This window comes from Podarcis cretensis (genome assembly GCF_951804945.1).
Source record: "Podarcis cretensis genome assembly, chromosome: 12".
Lineage (NCBI taxonomy): Eukaryota > Metazoa > Chordata > Lepidosauria > Squamata > Lacertidae > Podarcis > Podarcis cretensis.
The window spans coordinates 43,342,439-43,360,764 of NC_137181.1; the positions used below are offsets into that span (position 1 = coordinate 43,342,439).

Genomic DNA, 18,326 nt, shown 5'->3' on the forward strand with positions numbered 1-18,326 from the left:
TGTGTGCGGTTATGTACACATACACCTGTTTGCATGGACAATGACATTTCAAGCCTATAACATTGATATTTAAACATAGTAAACATCTGTCAAAGTTTCAGAGTAGCAAGGAAAGGAAAGTTCATAAAGACTACAGTCCTATACACACATACATGGGAATATGTCCTGTTGTAGCTAACATGCATAGGATTGTACCACGCAAGGAGGAAGGAACAGTGAAAAATCTAAGAGCATTATTGTGAGATGTATATATACATACAGATTTCACAAAAGTGGTGCTTTCATTTAGTAATTATTTCACACACACACAGCTTTAGGAATTTATTAAAAACACAACATGACATAATTCACTGCACCATTCATAAATTCATGCTTATGGTAAACATACTCGTTCCATAGCTATTTCCTTCAATCACCATATAATCATTAGCCATGCCAAGTTCTACTTGAATGAAGATCCCATTCAGATTTTTAAGTGAATACTTTGAACAGATACAGGATGCTTAGTACTCACGTCATCTGTCATAAGTGTTGCTATTGATCGACCAATCTCATGGTATTGTGGCGCTTTGCCTGCTGGACCCAGCAAAAGAAAAAGGAATCTGTGGAAGAATGAAACAGACTACAAGAAATCAGACATTAGAACTACGATAAGCTGAATTTTTTAGCATCAGTGATCAGTGAAGATATGTCAGGTGCTGTGAGAAAGCATAAATATGGAACTGGAAGGCTGCCCAGTGTCTAACTCAGTTAGTGGCAGCAGATTACCATTTCCATTTATTTTTTAAAAATGAAATAAAAACGTACCTACAATATTTCACACCAATGCACAAAGTAACAAACAACAACAAGGAGGTGGCAGCAACGGAAGTATTTCTCAGTTAAGAATTTCTGCCTGAAAAGCTTAAGAGTCAAAACCGTATTATACAAATACAAAATTCCAGCTTTATTATATGTAAGATTTTCCTTACCGGGTAGGAACAGGAACTTCTGTAAGGCCTGAGAGAAGTACAGCGGGGGCCAGCCTCACAAAAGCAATAATTGGTCTCTCCAAAAAATCCACTTCTCCCACCAACACATTTGATGCCTCTGCACCTATGGGAATCTTCCTCATAAAATTCATATCTACCTATTTACAAGGATTAAAAATAGCTACTTAGTTTACAATTGATTAATGCTAAAAGTGTTTCTAAAACTAGGATTAATGGTATGTGACTCTGTTGTGAACAGAACACTATGGCGTTGCTACAGGAACAAATGTGTGTCAGAAGAAGCTTCAGAAATACATTTATAATGTAATCATATCTGCACACATTGTTGCATATTTTAGTATAAATATTTAAACACAACTACTTTTTTTAAAAACAGTTTTTATTATTGGTATCTACAAATATCACTAAAAAGTCACTGCAGTTATATACAAAGTTCTTTCATTTTATAAAATCGGCCTGAGGGGAAAAACTAGTTTTGGAGAAGTATTTACTGATATATATGTAAGGTTTATTAATAAACTAATTGTGCAAACCGTGTATATAATTACAGAAGAATACCACCATATTGTACAGCACATGAACTATCGGTTCACATACAGACAGATACACAAAGATCACTGAAACTAAGACACCAGTTAAACAGCTATCTAGGAAATAAAACTTACAGCTGGCCTCTTGAGTCCCACACCAAGTGTGCCACAACTACAGTGCCAGGAGGCAGACTCCTGCCCAACAGGAGACAAGGCAGGTGCAGAGAAGAATAGGCCAAGTAAAAACACAAAAACTGTGATAGAGGAGCAGGAATAGTGGCATCTGCCATGATTAACTAAAACGTAAGTTAACTTCGTTTACATTTAATTTACAAGATGCACATTCACAGACAACTTTTAAATTAGTAATTACACTGCTCAACTGAATTATATAAAACAAACGGATGCAATCTTGTCCCTCTGCAGGTTTAAATACAGAAAACTAGGAGGAGGAATAGTGCCTTAAATGCTTCAAGCAACAACAGAAATGTAGGCTTCTATATTGTTTCCAGGAAATAAAATATACACTGCATTAAAATCTCCACTGCAAGATAGCATTCATTCCAATACTAAAGGATTCAGTTCTGCACACTTGAACTCAGTCCCAAAGTGTCGATTTTAGCAGCACTGGCACATACCAGGCTTCCACTGCCGCAACTGGACTGTGACCAAGTAGGGTACAACCCTGCTACAAAAGGCATAAGGGAATAGTGGCTGGAAAACAAAATCATCCATATGGCTGCACGACTCTTGCTATCTCTAAGCAGACCAAATGTAGCCAGAGATTTCCAGGAAGAGTTCTCTACCCTGTTTCTGCAGCTGGCCAAAAATAAATGAGCTGGTGATGCAGAGGCCATGCCAATCCAGGAGCACTACAAAATGTGTTCAGGTATTAACTGGGTATTGGCATAAGAGGCAGCTTGGGATAGGGGGCATACTAGAAACCATGACTAAAACAAACCCTGGTCATTGTTTGTGGCTGTAGGAGATTTCCTTGGTCATTTATATAGGAAGTAATGTACAGACATCAGCTGCTAATCCTACAGTCCAGAAAATTATGGAAATATGTTCATAATTCTTAATTTCTTTCTAGGAGTCATTACAAAGCTGTCACAAGTAACTTCAAATAAGCAAACAAAAAAATCACTTAGAATTTTTGCTTTTAACAATATACGAATAATGATCTTAAACCCCGAATAAATAAACAGCTTTACAATGTGCAAAGCTCTCTCTCTACTCTCTAAATGACATAGTTTACCTTGCTGAAATCAACAGTGCTGTTTTCTCTACTTCCCCCTGTTCCACTGCTTTTAAGTTCTCCACTTTTTCCAATGTCCAAATTACCGGGTGCAGATTGTGGCGATGCAAGAAGTCCTACAAGCAGAATATACAGGGCCATTCAAAATTACATCAGTAGAAAACAGACTTACTTACACAATGACAGTGGCAGCTTTCTAAAAGCGAATGTGGAAGTTAATAAACAAAAGGTGCATTAGTATCAAAAATGCCACACAAACAAGTTATTTTCTTCTGAAAAACAATGAACACTTGTTAAAAAGTTGAAATTAGATGTTGCCTAAATGATGGCCTTTTGCAAAATGCACCAGAACGAAAATGTGTTATTTTTTTAAAAGAGAACATAAGAATGTGTGTCTAACCACCAATGCTTTGTGTGTGGATCGTGCATCATCAGAGGGATGCCATACTTTCTATGAGTCTGAAAAACCACAAAAACATACTTTAGAATACCTGGCAAAACACCTAGCTTGTTACAAGACTGGCCTCAAGATTACATCTATCTTCCATTAGTCAACACTAAAGCAAGAACATATTTTAAATAGGATGTGACCCATGATCCTAAGAATTAATTTTACACATGAACAAGAGGAACCAATTTTATTTGGAGTTAACACTGCAGTTTCATCTGCTCCCAAGGTGGCAAACCAGTTTTAAGAAAAAACCAATAGCAAGAAGAACTGTTATAAACTTCAAAGATATATCAGAGTGGTATTCAACAAAATTACACTCAGAGCAGACCTATTAAAATCAATGGATTTGCATAGTTTGAAGGGTGATATACACATTTTACTATTATTAAAATTACTACTACTACTACTGATTAAAACTCTTACAAGATGCCAACTTTTTTTCTTTTCTACTTCACTGCTTTGTCTACCATCTAGTCTTGTACACTGTTTTGGAACTGTTGTTTCACCATTTTGGACAACAGACACAATATGTTACCTCTGTTGTAATATTCTATGAAATACATGGTTTTAAAACTGCATTTTTAAGAACCTTGGCCTAGTCATGACAAGATGCAGATGGGGCTACCAAGAAATCACAGAATCACAGAGCTGGTATATAACACAGAGTTCAATAAGCCACTGCAAAAAAACCCCACCTCTTTGTGCAGAAACAAACAGTCCACATTAGGAACATTAAATAAATAAATGTAAAAGAAATTGCCTCAGCTGGTTCAGTCTTGCTTCCAACCCTGCTCTGGAACTGTGATGGTGCTTATCATCCTCCAACAGGATTGCCCAGTATATCAGAAACTAGACAAGAGAAGTGTGGTCCTGTTGGTTCTGCTTAACGTCTCAAGCGGCTTTTTATGTTCCTGCGGCTGGTGACACTGCTTTACAGTATTCCTGGTCCTATCTGAGGGATACTGCTCAATTCCATGGCCACTAGCTTACGGTGAGCCACAGAGTAACAACTTGTCCCCAAAATATTGAACATCCCCAACATGTTGAACATCTACAGAAACACCACTGGAGGTTGTCGATTAGGACCACTGCAGCATCCTTATGGTGGGAACAACCAAAGCTCTTTCTTGTAAATGGTATTACATTACTGCATTGTTGTATCAACTTCACTAGCTCCAAGTCTGCTTGCAAGCTCAATTCCAGATGCTGGTTATTTTCTTTATAACCCTAATTAGTTTAGACCAGGAAAGTTGAAGTACCCATTTCTCCAATATAAGGCTTCCCACTTAATTGGAGTGTGGGGGGGGGAGGGTGTTTTCTGCAAGACACTACCGTTGTAAGTTGGGAATGCAAGAGAAGGCTTACTCTGCAGTAGCAGAGCAGGCAAGCAAATGTACAGTGGTGCCCTGCAAGACGAACGCCTCGCAAGACAGAAAACCCGCTAGACGAAAGGGTTTTCCGTTTTGGAGGCGCTTCGCAAAACAAATTTCCCTATGGGCTTGCTTCGCAAGACGAAATGTCTTGCGAGTTCCTGCAGGTTTTTTCCCCTCCCCCCCCCCTTTTCCTAAGCCGCTAAGCCGCTTATCAACTGATCCGCTAAAAGCCGCTAAACCGCTAATAGCGCTAATCCGCTAAGCTGTCAATGGGCTTGCTTCGCAAGACGAAAAAACCACTATATGAAGAGCCTCACGGAACGGATTAATTTTGTCTTGCGAGGCACCACTGTACTCTAGGACAACTGCTTGCCCGCTCTTAGTTACACTACTTCATACTAAATTATCATTATTTCCCTTGCATCCTATTCTAGTGGAATCCAAGTTCGGAAAACTTAGGACTGTTTTATGCAGTGTGCTGTCTGATCCCAGACAGTACCAATACCTGCAGAGCAGATTATCTATTTACTGAAAGACACGATTCCATGAAACTCTACAATGGTCATATCTTCTCACATGAGATAACAGAAAGCTCAAAGTTTAAATTAATCTAATATATCAAAGTGCCCCCAGATGACAGTAACCAAGAAACAGAGCAACAAAGGAAAGCAATGGAACCTCAGAGAAAAGCAATAATTTCAGGATATGGCTTACAAAGCATCTTCAAGCTGCGTCACACTTTACACAGCACTGCAACAAAACGTGAGTCAGAGAGAAAGAGAGAGATGTTTAGTCCATATTTGCAGGGGACCTACTTTTGTCAAAAGTTTAAAAAAATGTACATTCGACTTTGCAGTTCGAAGAATTTCGGAGCGTTTAGCCCTAAATATATACGTACTTTACATTTACATCGCAGGTCTTAAAACAACTGATACCTGGTTACTGATTGCTACAATAGCCTGAAAAAATAATTTGCTGTACACCAACACAAATAATAATCAGATGTTAAGCTCCTAGCTAGAGTAGTCAATCTTCCTAGTCTCAACCTCTGTGCAAAAAGCTACTGTGCAGAACAGGAGACTGATGCAAGAGGTCTCACGCAGGAAGTGAATAAGACCAGAGCACTGAGGACTGCAAAAGGCATCCACATCAATCTTACAGGTATAAAGTGTTGCTGTAACCAATGGAGTTTAGAGTTCAAGTACACTATCAACTGACAGCTCTTACCCATTTAATTCAGAAAAATTAAATGCCCCCTTAGCTGTTGCACAAGCCACTCCTTGTTACAATTCCTAAAAGGGGGCTGGCTACAGTTAAAGTGGCCCTTTTCAAATTAAACAGGAAAGAACTGGTTTATTACCCTGAAGTAGGAATTTCAAGTTGGGTACAGCATGTTACTGTGTTTTCAAAGCGCACAGGCCATAATTTTTTAAGGTAACTGGCATCTTCTGGTGCTGAAGTATACATCAACTACCATAAATTATGAGGTTTAAAAAGTAGTAAAAGGCCACCATTTGGTATCTTAGTTTCAAGTTTATAATGTATAACTCGCTTGTTTCTTTCTTATTTTTTAAAGGCAGAAGCACTTGCTGAATGAATTCCTTTAGGTTATGAACATAAAAAGTATGGAGAAATACTCAGATATTTCATTGCTTTCAATGTGTTAATACTTGTGTTAATATTTCAGTGTCAACTCCAGTTCGTAATACTGACTAAAGTATCACACAAGAAAATATCACACAAGAAGAAATGAAGCATGCAAACGAGTGACAGACTGATATACAACTCATGATTGCTCAAGCTGTGTGATAAAAACTTTGCAGTGGACGTGATTCAGCTGCAGAAAGCACCACACATGGACAATTTGAGTTCAAATAGTTGCCTGGTATTATGTCACTATTATCCTCTGTTGTCTTCTCCTCGCTTTCCTGAGCTTCTAAATCCTCCTCAGGTGGATGAATTACTACTTTAGGGATATCATCACTAGAAGGAGACACTAGGAGTTCAGCACCCTGGTGCTCAGCTGGTGGTAAATTTGTGGTTCCCTTGTGACCGCACCTAGGACTGGAAGGTGGAGTGCTTTGTGGGGTAGGTAAAGGGGTTGCGCTCCTTGAGACGGCTGGAGATCCAGGAAGAAGGTAATTGAGAAGAAGGGATAAGCGATTCTCTCCTCTCAGGGAAATATTTGAGGCAGAGAGACCAGCTCGTAAAGAGTGGCGGGAGGCTGAAAGGCCTTCCCCTGAGGTAAAACAAATAAAGTGATAAAAAAAATGTTCAGCAGGAAGACAAGTTATTCATATTTTATATAACAAAACTCTAAAAACACAAAACATCACTCAATCATAGGTGAGATAAGACTTAAGCAAAACATAAGAGCTAAGCAGAATTTTCGATGTTAAAAAAGTCAGCTTATATGTACACATATCTACAAGGGAAGGAAGGAAGGAAGGAAGGAAGGAAGGAAGGAAGGAAGGAAGGAAGGAGAAATATATTACTGGTGACTGCTTAAGATCCCGAGAGAATTGAGCAAAACATCTAAGTGCTATATTAAAGCAGACATATAAGCACCTTCTACAAAACAAGTTCTGGGAAAAACAAGAAAGTGCAGTACCTGAAGTATAACATGCAAAATAAAAACACAGTCACTATCCTGACCTAGGATGTCAACAGTATGTGAACCTTTGTTTTTCCTACTTTAAAAACAAGTCACCACAGGAAGGTATGGAAGAAAAATGCTAGGATCAGGGCCTAAAAAGACTCTGTACTGATTACAGGCTCCTAATAATAATGCAACAGTTTGCTGTGGAGCTACCAAACTCAATATCTTTAGAGGCAGGTTTTATCAAAATCAGCAATTTGAAATATACATACATGAAAAGTCAAATATGTGATAATTCTAATTAAGAGTATAGATAGCAATATAAAATGAGATACACGTTGATTACCTGAAATTACCTGAGCAGTGACTCTATTTTTTTTTAGCATCAGAAACCACACCAACAGAAACGAAACACCAAATGTGAGAGCCACTCAGTAAATAAAAAGCACACTATCAGAATATCCTATAATGATTCTATATTATAAGCAAATATAAACACATGCACATACAGAGAATAGCAAACAGGAGAAACCAAGGCAATCATTTAGATAAAAAGCAGTGTGGTTTTCCTCACCAAAATATCATTTATTGATTATTCCTAAAAGAAAAATGGACTTATTATAAAATTCAGTAGCATAGGCATAAAACAGGAAGAGCCAGAAAATAGAGGAGATATATAATAAAACAAGACACAATATTCATAAGCCTTGGTTTCACAAGCATCTATCCATATATTCAGTGGTGTAAGCACAGTTCTCAATTCTTACAGATCAAAAGGCATGAAGACAAAGTCACTAATTCTACAGACAAATGTTTACTCAACTCCTTATATATCAGGAATGAATTATGAACTTGTTTTCTTCAAGTGTGCTGACTTTTCTCACATCTCTGCATTAAATTTGTTAAAAGTTAAAACAAACTGAATGCCATGACTTATCTCACCATTTCTTTCAAGCAAGAGAGGGTCAGAATGTTTCTTGCCTATATCTGCAAAGGATCGGACAAGGGGAATCCGATTAGTGAATTTTTTTTCATTCTGATGATGGTGCCTCTTCAGAAGAGCTTCTCTGACATTGTCTCTCATAGATTCATCCAGGTGACCAGAAGCTATCATGTTATCCAACACCATATCTATAGAGAGAAAAAGATTAAAGCAAAAATATAGTGACCTCCTGAAGCTGATATAAGTCAAATTCCACATTAAGAGCAATCCGTAAGACTTTCCTTGGTAAATGATGATTCTGGTTAAAGATTATAAAGCAAGCATTGACCCAGAAACTCCAGCGGGTGCAGAATGCCGCAGCGAGACTCCTTATGGGGTCTTCGCTTAGAGATCACATTCATCCGGTGCTATACCAGCTGCACTGGCTCCCGGTGGAGTACAGGATCAGGTTTAAGGTGCTGGTTTTAACCTTCAAAGCCCTATACGGCCTAGGGCCCTCGTACCTACGGGACCGCCTCTCCTGGTATGCCCCACAGAGGAACTTACGATCTTCAAATAAAAACACCTTGAGGGTCCCAGGCCTCAGAGAGGTTAGGCTGGCCTCAACTAGAGCCAGGGCTTTTTCGGCTGCGGCTCCAACCTGGTGGAACGCTCTGTCACAAGAGACAAGGGCCCTGCAGGACTTGACATCTTTCCGCAGGGCCTGCAAGACAGAGCTGTTCCACCTGGCATTTGGTCAGGGCGCAGCCTGACCCCCTCCTCTGGGAATCTTTACAAAGCTTTAGTTTATGGTTGCCATCAATTTTGATTTTAATTCATTTTTATAATGTTTTATAATGTCATACTGTTTTAATGTTGTTAGCCGCCCTGAGCCCGGCTTCGGCTGGGGAGGGCGGGATATAAATAAAATTTATTATTATTATTATTATTATTATTAAACTATCTTGCTCCTGCAAGATCTCGTGATAGCATCCCAGAGTCCATGCGCTGAGCAGAACTTGCCCAGTATACAAAGCAGGGACATTAAAAGCTCTTTCCGTGCCAGCAGAACCCAGCACAAAAAGAGCTTTTAAGCTCTCCGCCATGCATGCAATTAATTTGTGCAATTTCAACCAGCTGTCTTTCAACCGCACAAGGTTGAAATAACGCAAGTGAATTGTGCACAAGATGCGATCATACTGTATACAATGTGGTCCTTATTTGGAAATGTCCAGATTTCTTCTGAATGAGGCACATTTTTGCTTAGATTTAATCCCAAAACTTAAAATTGCTGCCAACAAAATATGTAGCAGAGTGACAGAATAAGCAATGAAGCCCTGCAATAAACCCTCAGGCTGGAACCATCTTGTTATCTCCCCCTGTGACAATACCCCAGCTTCTGAGAGGTTCTGGTTAAGATTTATGCTAACACACTGAATAAAATGATTTTTTTGTGTTACAACATTATGCTACAGAAAATTAAAGCAAGTACAACTTTTAGCATGGCCCTTATCTGCTAATGAAACACAGTTAATCAGCAGGACTTTTAACTTCAAGCTTTAAGTATAATGGTGGGTATTTTTTGCCTTTATCGTGTTTCTTTCTTAGACAGAATAACTGAAAAATGCTTTGTTTTGTTTTTTGTTTTAGAACTAGATCTACACAAGCAAAATTTTAAAAATCTTAAAGGAAAACTGGCTGTTACCTGCTATTTCATCCAGCGTACTGGCTCTCATATCCAACATGACTGTCCCGTTTAAGATACAGCTTCTCAGTTCAAAGAGACTGTGCAGAGACAGGGTAGCCACATAAGGTTTGCTCCACCTATCACCACCATCTTCAACATCTTCTTCAAATTTTAGCCATCTGAAACGAAAATACACTGAGCTACATGCACACTAACAAGTCGTCATCTTTCAAAATACTGCTATTTAAACAAAAAAAACCCTTAAAAAAAACTATTTTTAATTTTTAAAAACTCTGCTATTTACAATCTATGTACCGGAAGTGGCAGAGAGATATATCTAAGTTTGTCTGGCAGGGCAAAAAGCCCAGAATTAAGTTTAAGATACTAACTGATGTGAAAGAAAGAGGGGGCTTTGCCCTGCCAGACCTAAAGTTGTACTATGAGGCCGCAGCTTTCTGCTGGCTAAAAGACTGGCTACTTCTCGAAGACACTGACGTACTGGATCTGGAAGGTTTCAACAATGCTTTTGGTTGGCATGCATACTTATGGTATGACAAGGTTAAGATCAATAAGGCCTTTAAGAACCATATTGTCAGAAAAGCAGTGTTTAATGTCTGGACAAAATATCAAGACTTATTGGAAAATAAAATTCCAAGGTGGCTATCACCTCTGGAAGCTAAGGCCCGAAAAAGACCCAATATGGAGGCCAAATGGCCAAAATATGGGGAAATACTAGAAAAAGATGGAGACAATTGGAAATTGCAGAGTTTGGAGAAAATGAAGGATAAAGTGCGAAACTGGTTACACTACGCTCAGATTAAAGAAGTTTTTAAAAATGACAAAAAGTTAGGGTTCCAGGTGGAGAAATCGAAATTGGAAACAGAATTGTTAGAACCTAAGACTAAGATACTTTCAAGAATGTATAACTTGCTGTTAAAATGGAACACACAAGATGAAATGGTTAAATCGGCTATGATAAAGTGGGCACAGGATATTGGGTATAACATTATGTTTGAGGACTGGGAAAGGTTGTGGACCACTGGGTTGAACTTCACTGCATGTAATGCTTTGAAGGAAAATGTAATGAAAATGATATATAGATGGTACATGGCCCCAGTTAAACTTGCCAAAATATATCATGTGTCTGATAACAAATGCTGGAAGTGTAAAGGAAATGAAGGAACATTCTTTCACCTCTGGTGGACGTGCCCTAGAGTGAAGGCCTTCTGGGAAATGATATATAATGAGTTGAAAAAGGTATTTAAGTATACTTTCCCTAAGAAACCAGAGGCCTTCCTCCTGGGTATTGTCGGCCAGAGGGTGTTAAAGAAGGACCGAACATTTTTTATGTATGCAACAACGGCAGCAAGGATACTCATCGCTAAGCACTGGAAAACTCAAGATCTACCCACACTGGAAGAGTGGCAGATGCAACTGATAGATTATATGGAACTAGCCGAGATGACCGGCAGAATTCGAGACCTGGGAGAAGAGAAGGTTGAAGAAGATTGGAAGAAATTCAGGATTTATTTACAAAAACATTGTAATTTGGTTTGAATGTTAAGAAGGATGCCAGATCATAAACAATTGAGCACCACTAAATTAGACGTAATTTGGATGATAAATGAGACTGAGGAAAATATAAATTTTTTTGGAGAATTACCAGACTAAATTAAATGAATAAGACTTAAGAATGTAAATAAGTTGATAAATTGCTGGAAAAAGTTTTGTAATGATGCAAGTGGGAGCGGGAGACGTGAGGGAGTCCAAAGAAGTTTTGATAACACGTTATGATATATGTTATATTGTTTATTACTTTTGCATTTTTGTATTTGGAAAATCTTAATAAATATTTTTTTAAAAAAAAAATTTACAATCTATGTATTTCTTTAGATGATCGATATATCACTCTTTGCACAGGCCCCAGGACAATTTACAACAAAAAGAGGTAAATAAGAATACATAAAATCTCTCATTTGGCCCTGCTTCTCAGAATCTTCTTTCCATACATTCTATAATTTAAGTGTTTGCTTATTAAAATATTTACAGTACAATCGTATTCTTTCCTACTCAGAAGTAAGCCGTACTAAACTCACTAGGACGTACTCCCAGGTAAAAGAGTACAGGATGATAGCCTCATTTATCCTTCATTTATCAACCACCCGACCACTTGACACCAGCACCCTTATATAAAAGTGAGCAATATCTTTTTTAAAAAAATAAGCAGTAGTATCAACAGCCGCGGAGCTAGGAGAAGTATGCTTAGGTGTTAAGGAATACTTATCAGGCACTTCAAACAGATTTCACAGATTTCCACTTGTCTTAATGTAAACTGGAGGGACAAGTCTCTTTGTGAGAGAATATGACAAGGAATATTCATTGGTTACCTGGCAGTTTCTTTCCATTCATATTCTTCTCCTTCTCTAAAGCAAAGTTCATCCATTTCAGTGAATAGATCGTGGGGAATGTGTTCTTCATCATCATCCTCGGTACCCAGGATAAATTGTACCCTCTGGGATGGTGTGTCTTGATGGAAATAAGATTGTGAAGGGCACATCTTAGTTTAAGGTTTAGATTGTCAAACTCTTACCTATACCACCACACTGCTAAAAACAAAAAGACAACTACTGATGCTGGAAGTGGAAGAGAAGTTATTTTTTAACCAACTTTCTAGAAAAATAACACCATCTATTATTTAGATTTTAGCTCCCCATATTCCAGTGGTTCTTAGTGGGCAATGAATGTACATGAATACATACAGCTAATTTGAAACAAAACAGAGCACTGTTTGCAGAAACTCTGCAATGACTAGGTCTTACTGAGATCAGTCGGACTGCAGCATTTATGAAAGAGTGACCATACAATGCACACTCCTGGAATCTGTCTTCCACAAATGGATCCCATGATCAGGGTCTACTTTTGTGCACAGGCATGTGCTAGTCCCTGGTTTAGAAAGGTTTTATGAACCATTGCCAAACATATATGAGGAAAAGACTCACTGGTGCACATGTATAACCTATTTCCCTTGGCCGTATATAAGCAAGACTCTTTAAGCTGGCTCGTATTAACATTAAACATTAAACCATGATCCTCCTCACACACTGCCCTCTCTTCCCCTTGTACGCTTTGACTGGAATTATTACATTGCAAGGGGTTGGACTAGATGACCCTTGGGGCCCTTGGGGTCCCTTCCAGCTCCACAATTCTATGATTCTACACATCTACTGTGAAGTATATGGTCTTGAGCAAACTGTGCTTGTGTACTAGGAATATACAAAATTTGTAGAGAGAAGAATGACTGCTATGTTTGTAAATACAGGAACATTTGAAATGGTACTTAATCTTTACACAGAAAGATTTCTTTACAAACAGAAATCATAACCGACATAGAAAAACGAGCAAAAATCCTTAACAGATAAAGGGAGATCATCATGGTTTGAGAATGAAATAAAGCCTGTTGTTCCAGTATCAAGATTTCCAAACCTGATTTGAGTGACTTTAAAGGCTCAAAACACTCAAGTAGTGATGCGTTTTCATTTTCGATTAACTCATTTCTAACCTATTAACCTTCTAGCAAAACCTTCCACTGAACAAAAATGGCAAAGGGAGCATGAAAGGGAGCAAGATGCATCTGGATGTTAAATGGGAGTACATACATTTAGCTCCATGTCTTTCCATGATCATAGTCACAATAATGGTCATGGATTAAACTGGACATGATCCTTCTCAAGGGGGGGTGGAATCCAGGGATATTAACTATTTCAAATATATATATGAACAATCCAGGTAGAATGCATATTCTCCTGAATAATACTGAATATTTGGTTATGTTTGTTATATGGCTTTAATCTTGCTACAGTTTTGAGTGCATTAATAAATTGAAATTCACAAATCCAAATTCCTGAACTACTTCCTTATGGATATCAGACTCTCTCCATTATACAACTTCCTCCTTTAACATTACAACACTCATGTTATAGAATGTTTCCCTCTTTTCCTCTGTTTACATTCATTTCATTATCTGTAGTCATGTACATTTCTTGTATTTAACGCAAAAATCAAGTTAGCAGCCACGTAAACATTTTCAAGGATCTATATTAGAAAACAATTTAAAAGTTCTGAATCTAATCTGACTAGCCACTGACCAGATATAATAATTTAAGATTACGTAGCACAAGAACAGAGTGCAAGTTCTTGACGTAAAAAGTTCATAAAGAATAATAATGAGGCAATAAGCTCTGTGAACATTGTATAAACACAGGCAACTAACTATTGTAATTTCTCTGGAACACGCCCATAAAACCCTACCATGCTGTCAATTCTACTCTTCTTAAAAATAAATAACCAAAAAACTGTGTTTTACTATATTGCTGCTTAAAGCACAATGAAATAACTTTTTTTTCTTACCATAGGATGGAGATTCTCGCCCATCTTCTTTGTCAGTTTCCTTTTCTTTTCTTCTTCTATGATGCTTATGTCCACGGTGCCTATGACGTCGTCGACCCTGCTTTCCAAAGGGGACGTGCACACCAATATAAACAGCTCTGTGACCTTAACCAAAAATGTTATGAAACATATTAGGCATATCAATCAGACAACCAAAGACCACATAATTGGCTTAAAATTAGCATTGGGACACTTGTTGTACTATACAGTACACATGAATTATCCAAAAGATGACAAAGAGCCAATCCTGCTATTTGAGGAACATTGTAATAATGTTCTATTTACAGTGGTAAAAGGTAAAGGTAAAGGTACCCCTGTCCGTACGGGCCAGTCTTGACAGACTCTGGGGTTGTGCGCCCATCTCACTTAAGAGGCCAGGGGCCAGCGCTGTCCGGAGACACTTCCGGGTCACGTGGCCAGCGTGACATTGCTGCTCTGGCCAGAGCCAGAGCCAGAGCCAGAGCCGCACACGGAAACGCCGTTTACATTCCCGCTGGTAAGCGGTCCCTATTTATCTACTTGCACCCGGAGGTGCTTTCGAACTGCTAGGTTGGCAGGCGCTGGGACCGAGCAGCGGGAGCGCACCCCGCCGCAGGGATTCGAACCGCCGACCTTTCGATCGGCAAGCCCTAGGCGCTGAGGCTTTAACCCACAGCGCCACCTGCGTCCCCATTTACAGTGGTACCTCGGGTTAAGTACTTAATTCGTTCCGGAGGTCCGTTCTTAACCTGAAACTGTTCTTAACCTGAAGCACCACTTTAGCTAATGGGGCCTCCTGCTGCTGCTGCACCGCCGGAGCACGATTTCTGTTCTCATCCTGAAGCAAAGTTCTTAACCTGAGGTACTATTTCTGGGTTAGCGGAGTCTGTAACCTGAACCGTATGTAACCCGAGGTACCACTGTACAAGAATTTGAAGGCAACAGAGAAGTACCAATTTGGCACAAATGGATTTTCCTTTTTTCATTATCAGGATAGAAATAAAAACATCTTCACTGATTTTTGAACATCTAGATCCCTTTCAAGAAAAGGTTTGAACTGCTTAAAGGATGTACCAGCTCAAAAAATGAATTTGGTACAGAATAATGAGATATGTAAAGGACTTCAAACATCACCTTGCCCAACCACCAATAGATAAAGGAAAGCTGCTGCTGCTGCAACATCCACAGTAGTTTGCCAAACAGCACATAGCAATAACGTCATTAATGGTGTCGTTTTAGAATTTTTGTAGATGTTCACTACTTATTCCATTCATTACACTATTATATAAATCACATACTATGAAAATCATGTGATAATTGGTAATCTCTTTACTATCTTAGGCTACCACAATTTCATTTTCTAGACAGAAAAGGCAGGCTTTTACATTTCCAAGTACTGAAATCTGAATACAGTACTGGGCCCAAACTAGATACAATAAGATGTTTCCTTTCCCCCCACAGTGTTTTTGTTGAACTGAAAGTGGCCTCACAGCTGCAAAATGACATGGAGAAATATTAAACAGGATCTCCTTGCCCCATCCTTCTTTTCTGAATATCTGGAAAAACTCATGCAGTTTTTTAAAGAAAAAAAACCACGTCATTTTGAGGCTCAGGCAGCCTTAGTGGCATGGAGTGCCTTCCATCAGCTTCAGCTAGTAGCCCAGCTGCACCTCTATCTGGACAGGAATAGCTTATCATTGCCTATGCTCTGGTAACCTCAAGGTTAGATTACTGCAATGTGTTATATGTAGGGCTGCCTCTGAAGACAGTTCAGAAACTTAAGCAGGTACAGAATTCAGCAGCCAGCTTGCTCACCAGAACAATATAGTTTGAGCATATTACACTGATCCTGGCACGACTGCACTAGCTTTCAATTAGTTTCCAGGCCCAATTCAAAGCGCTGGCTCAGGCACAATTCATCAAGGACCACCTCTCCACCTAAAAACTGATTCAGACCCTATCATCACAATTTGAGGCCCTTCTTCGTTTGCCTCCTCCACAAGAGGTCCAGAGGGTAGCAACATGAGACAGGGCATTTTCTGCAGTGGCTCCGCACTTGTGGAATGCTCTCCCAAGAGAGGCTAGCCTGGCAACTTCAAAAACATTCCTCTTCTCACAGGCTCTTAGCTAGTGAAACTTGGGGGGGGGGTATGGTTTTTGTAACTATGTTTATGTATTTTTGTGTTTTTTATGTTGTAAACAGCCCTCTGATGCTCGAGTGAAGGGTGACATAGAAATTTAATAAATAAATAAATAAAGAAGGTGGTGGGACGCAGCACTGAACTGGAACGTCTAAACTGGCCTGTAATGAAACTGTCAAGACCATGTGTGCCATGGTCAATGTCTATCACAATTAATAAACCAGTGTTGGTTGGAACACAGTCAAAATCGGTATTCTTCTCAACTTCAAAGCAAGTGATTTAGAACTTGCTGTAAGCCTCACCTCACTGAATTGTGGCCTTTTTTTTAACTAAGTCTAGGTTAGAAAAAGAGTCCTGTTCCCAGCTGCAACTTGCCAGCAGTTCGACATCAAACCTGGCTTCTAAGTCAAACGCAGGGTGTTCAACTTCACTGCAATTTAAGCAGGAAGCAAACTTGATCACACCCACAGTTGGAAGAGAAATAAAATAGACATTGAAAAGAAATTTACACAGGAACACTGTAGAGGAACTGGTGGGGGTGGGGTGTGTGTGTGTGTAAGAATTCTTCACAAATAAATCTACTTGGGGAAAGGTCTACTAGAATGGCATGCTCCAGATGAATTTAGATACCGTAATCCTAACTCAAGTTTAAGGAACTGAGATATAAATGAGCCTTTTGCCTGCATACAAAGCCTGTTCTCTCTTCTCCCCTTCGTAGTGGCCACAATGAAATAATTAGAAGTAACTAATTAACCATAGTATCCCCTTCATCAAAAACTTGAAACTACTTCCACATTTCACCGAGGCATACTGCAAAGAATATATGATGCCCAATGGGTATGTGGGAGAGAGGGGGGATGGAGGGGAAGAGGAACATCATCCATATGTAAAAATATTAAGTAATTCCATTAAATTCCATGGTCTCAAGTCATATACAAAAAAAAAAATCCTTAGAGTCCAAAGGATACAGCTGAATTGTTAAATGACCTTCAGAAACCCCACTTCCACAATGGCTGTGCCATACTAATCCCAAGCAAAGCTTGTTACTGAATTAGCTTAATCCAATACTCAACAGCATTAATAGAATGAAGGACACTAAATTTAGTATACATAGCTCCAGAGACAGTTGTTTGGTTTAATCAGACATGACTTTATCCAAGCTTAGTTGACAAAATCCACAAATGGTATTTACCAGTTAAGGTCATTAATGGTGTCACTTTAAAATTTCTTAAAAGGTGCTCACTACTTATTCTACTGTATATACTCAGACCACACACCATGGAAAACTTATGATACATAGAAAATAAACAAAATACATTAAAGGCAATTCCAAATCAGCTGATTTTTGCACAGCATCAGAATACACTTTTAAAAAAGCAATTCACTACTTTTTATCCAATAATTTTATATTATTACTGTATTATACCTGTAAGTAATATGCAACATATAATCTTATATTTTTTATAAACACCCAGAAAATTCTTACGCTAACAAAGTATCGTCTCATTAAAAAAACCTCTACCTTCTCTGGCAACTCAATATTACAATTTCATTCTTGATTTTATTCATTCAGATATATATAATACCTCTTTTGTAAACTCATTAACTATGAAGCATAGCACTCTAGCTTCAATGGAACCTACTTGAAACAATTTTTGCTTAAAACTGCAGTCTAGCTTTGGCATTTTCTTACACATGTTCAAGGATTTCCCCATTATGCTAACATGTTAAACCTACATACACAGAGAAACGGAATATTTTGCTGTCAAAGAGCAGAAATCCAGATTGAAAAGTCTGCCACTATTATTAAGAACACAGTTTATAGTATCACATATTCGAGATAATAGAACTATTAAATGTAAACACGGTTACACCTGGCAAAGAAAAACCTAAGTGAAGCTAAGTAAAAGTCAAGTGCAGCCCCCTCTTCTTAATGAGCTTTGTTTGG

At 38.6% G+C, this 18,326-nt stretch overlaps 1 protein-coding gene across 9 annotated transcripts in view; it reads right to left on the reverse strand.

The window, feature by feature from the left end:
- The window catches only part of SLC4A7 (solute carrier family 4 member 7), a 67,919-nt gene that overhangs the window by 23,512 nt on the left and 26,081 nt on the right, over positions 1 to 18,326 (reverse strand). For 2 of the 9 annotated variants that reach the window (XM_079947159.1, XM_079947158.1), the window contains 9 exons: positions 14,220 to 14,363; positions 12,200 to 12,338; positions 9,831 to 9,991; positions 8,146 to 8,334; positions 6,487 to 6,843; positions 2,781 to 2,896; positions 1,658 to 1,717; positions 972 to 1,129; positions 515 to 602 (listed from right to left, as the gene is read on the reverse strand). In XM_079947159.1, the coding sequence (XP_079803285.1) occupies positions 515 to 602; positions 972 to 1,129; positions 1,658 to 1,717; positions 2,781 to 2,896; positions 6,487 to 6,843; positions 8,146 to 8,334; positions 9,831 to 9,991; positions 12,200 to 12,338; positions 14,220 to 14,363 (1,412 nt within the window). The remainder of the gene's footprint in view (positions 1 to 514; positions 603 to 971; positions 1,130 to 1,657; positions 1,718 to 2,780; positions 2,897 to 6,486; positions 6,844 to 8,145; positions 8,335 to 9,830; positions 9,992 to 12,199; positions 12,339 to 14,219; positions 14,364 to 18,326) is intronic. The other 7 variants (XM_079947162.1, XM_079947160.1, XM_079947166.1 and 4 more) reach the window with 5 other exon arrangements.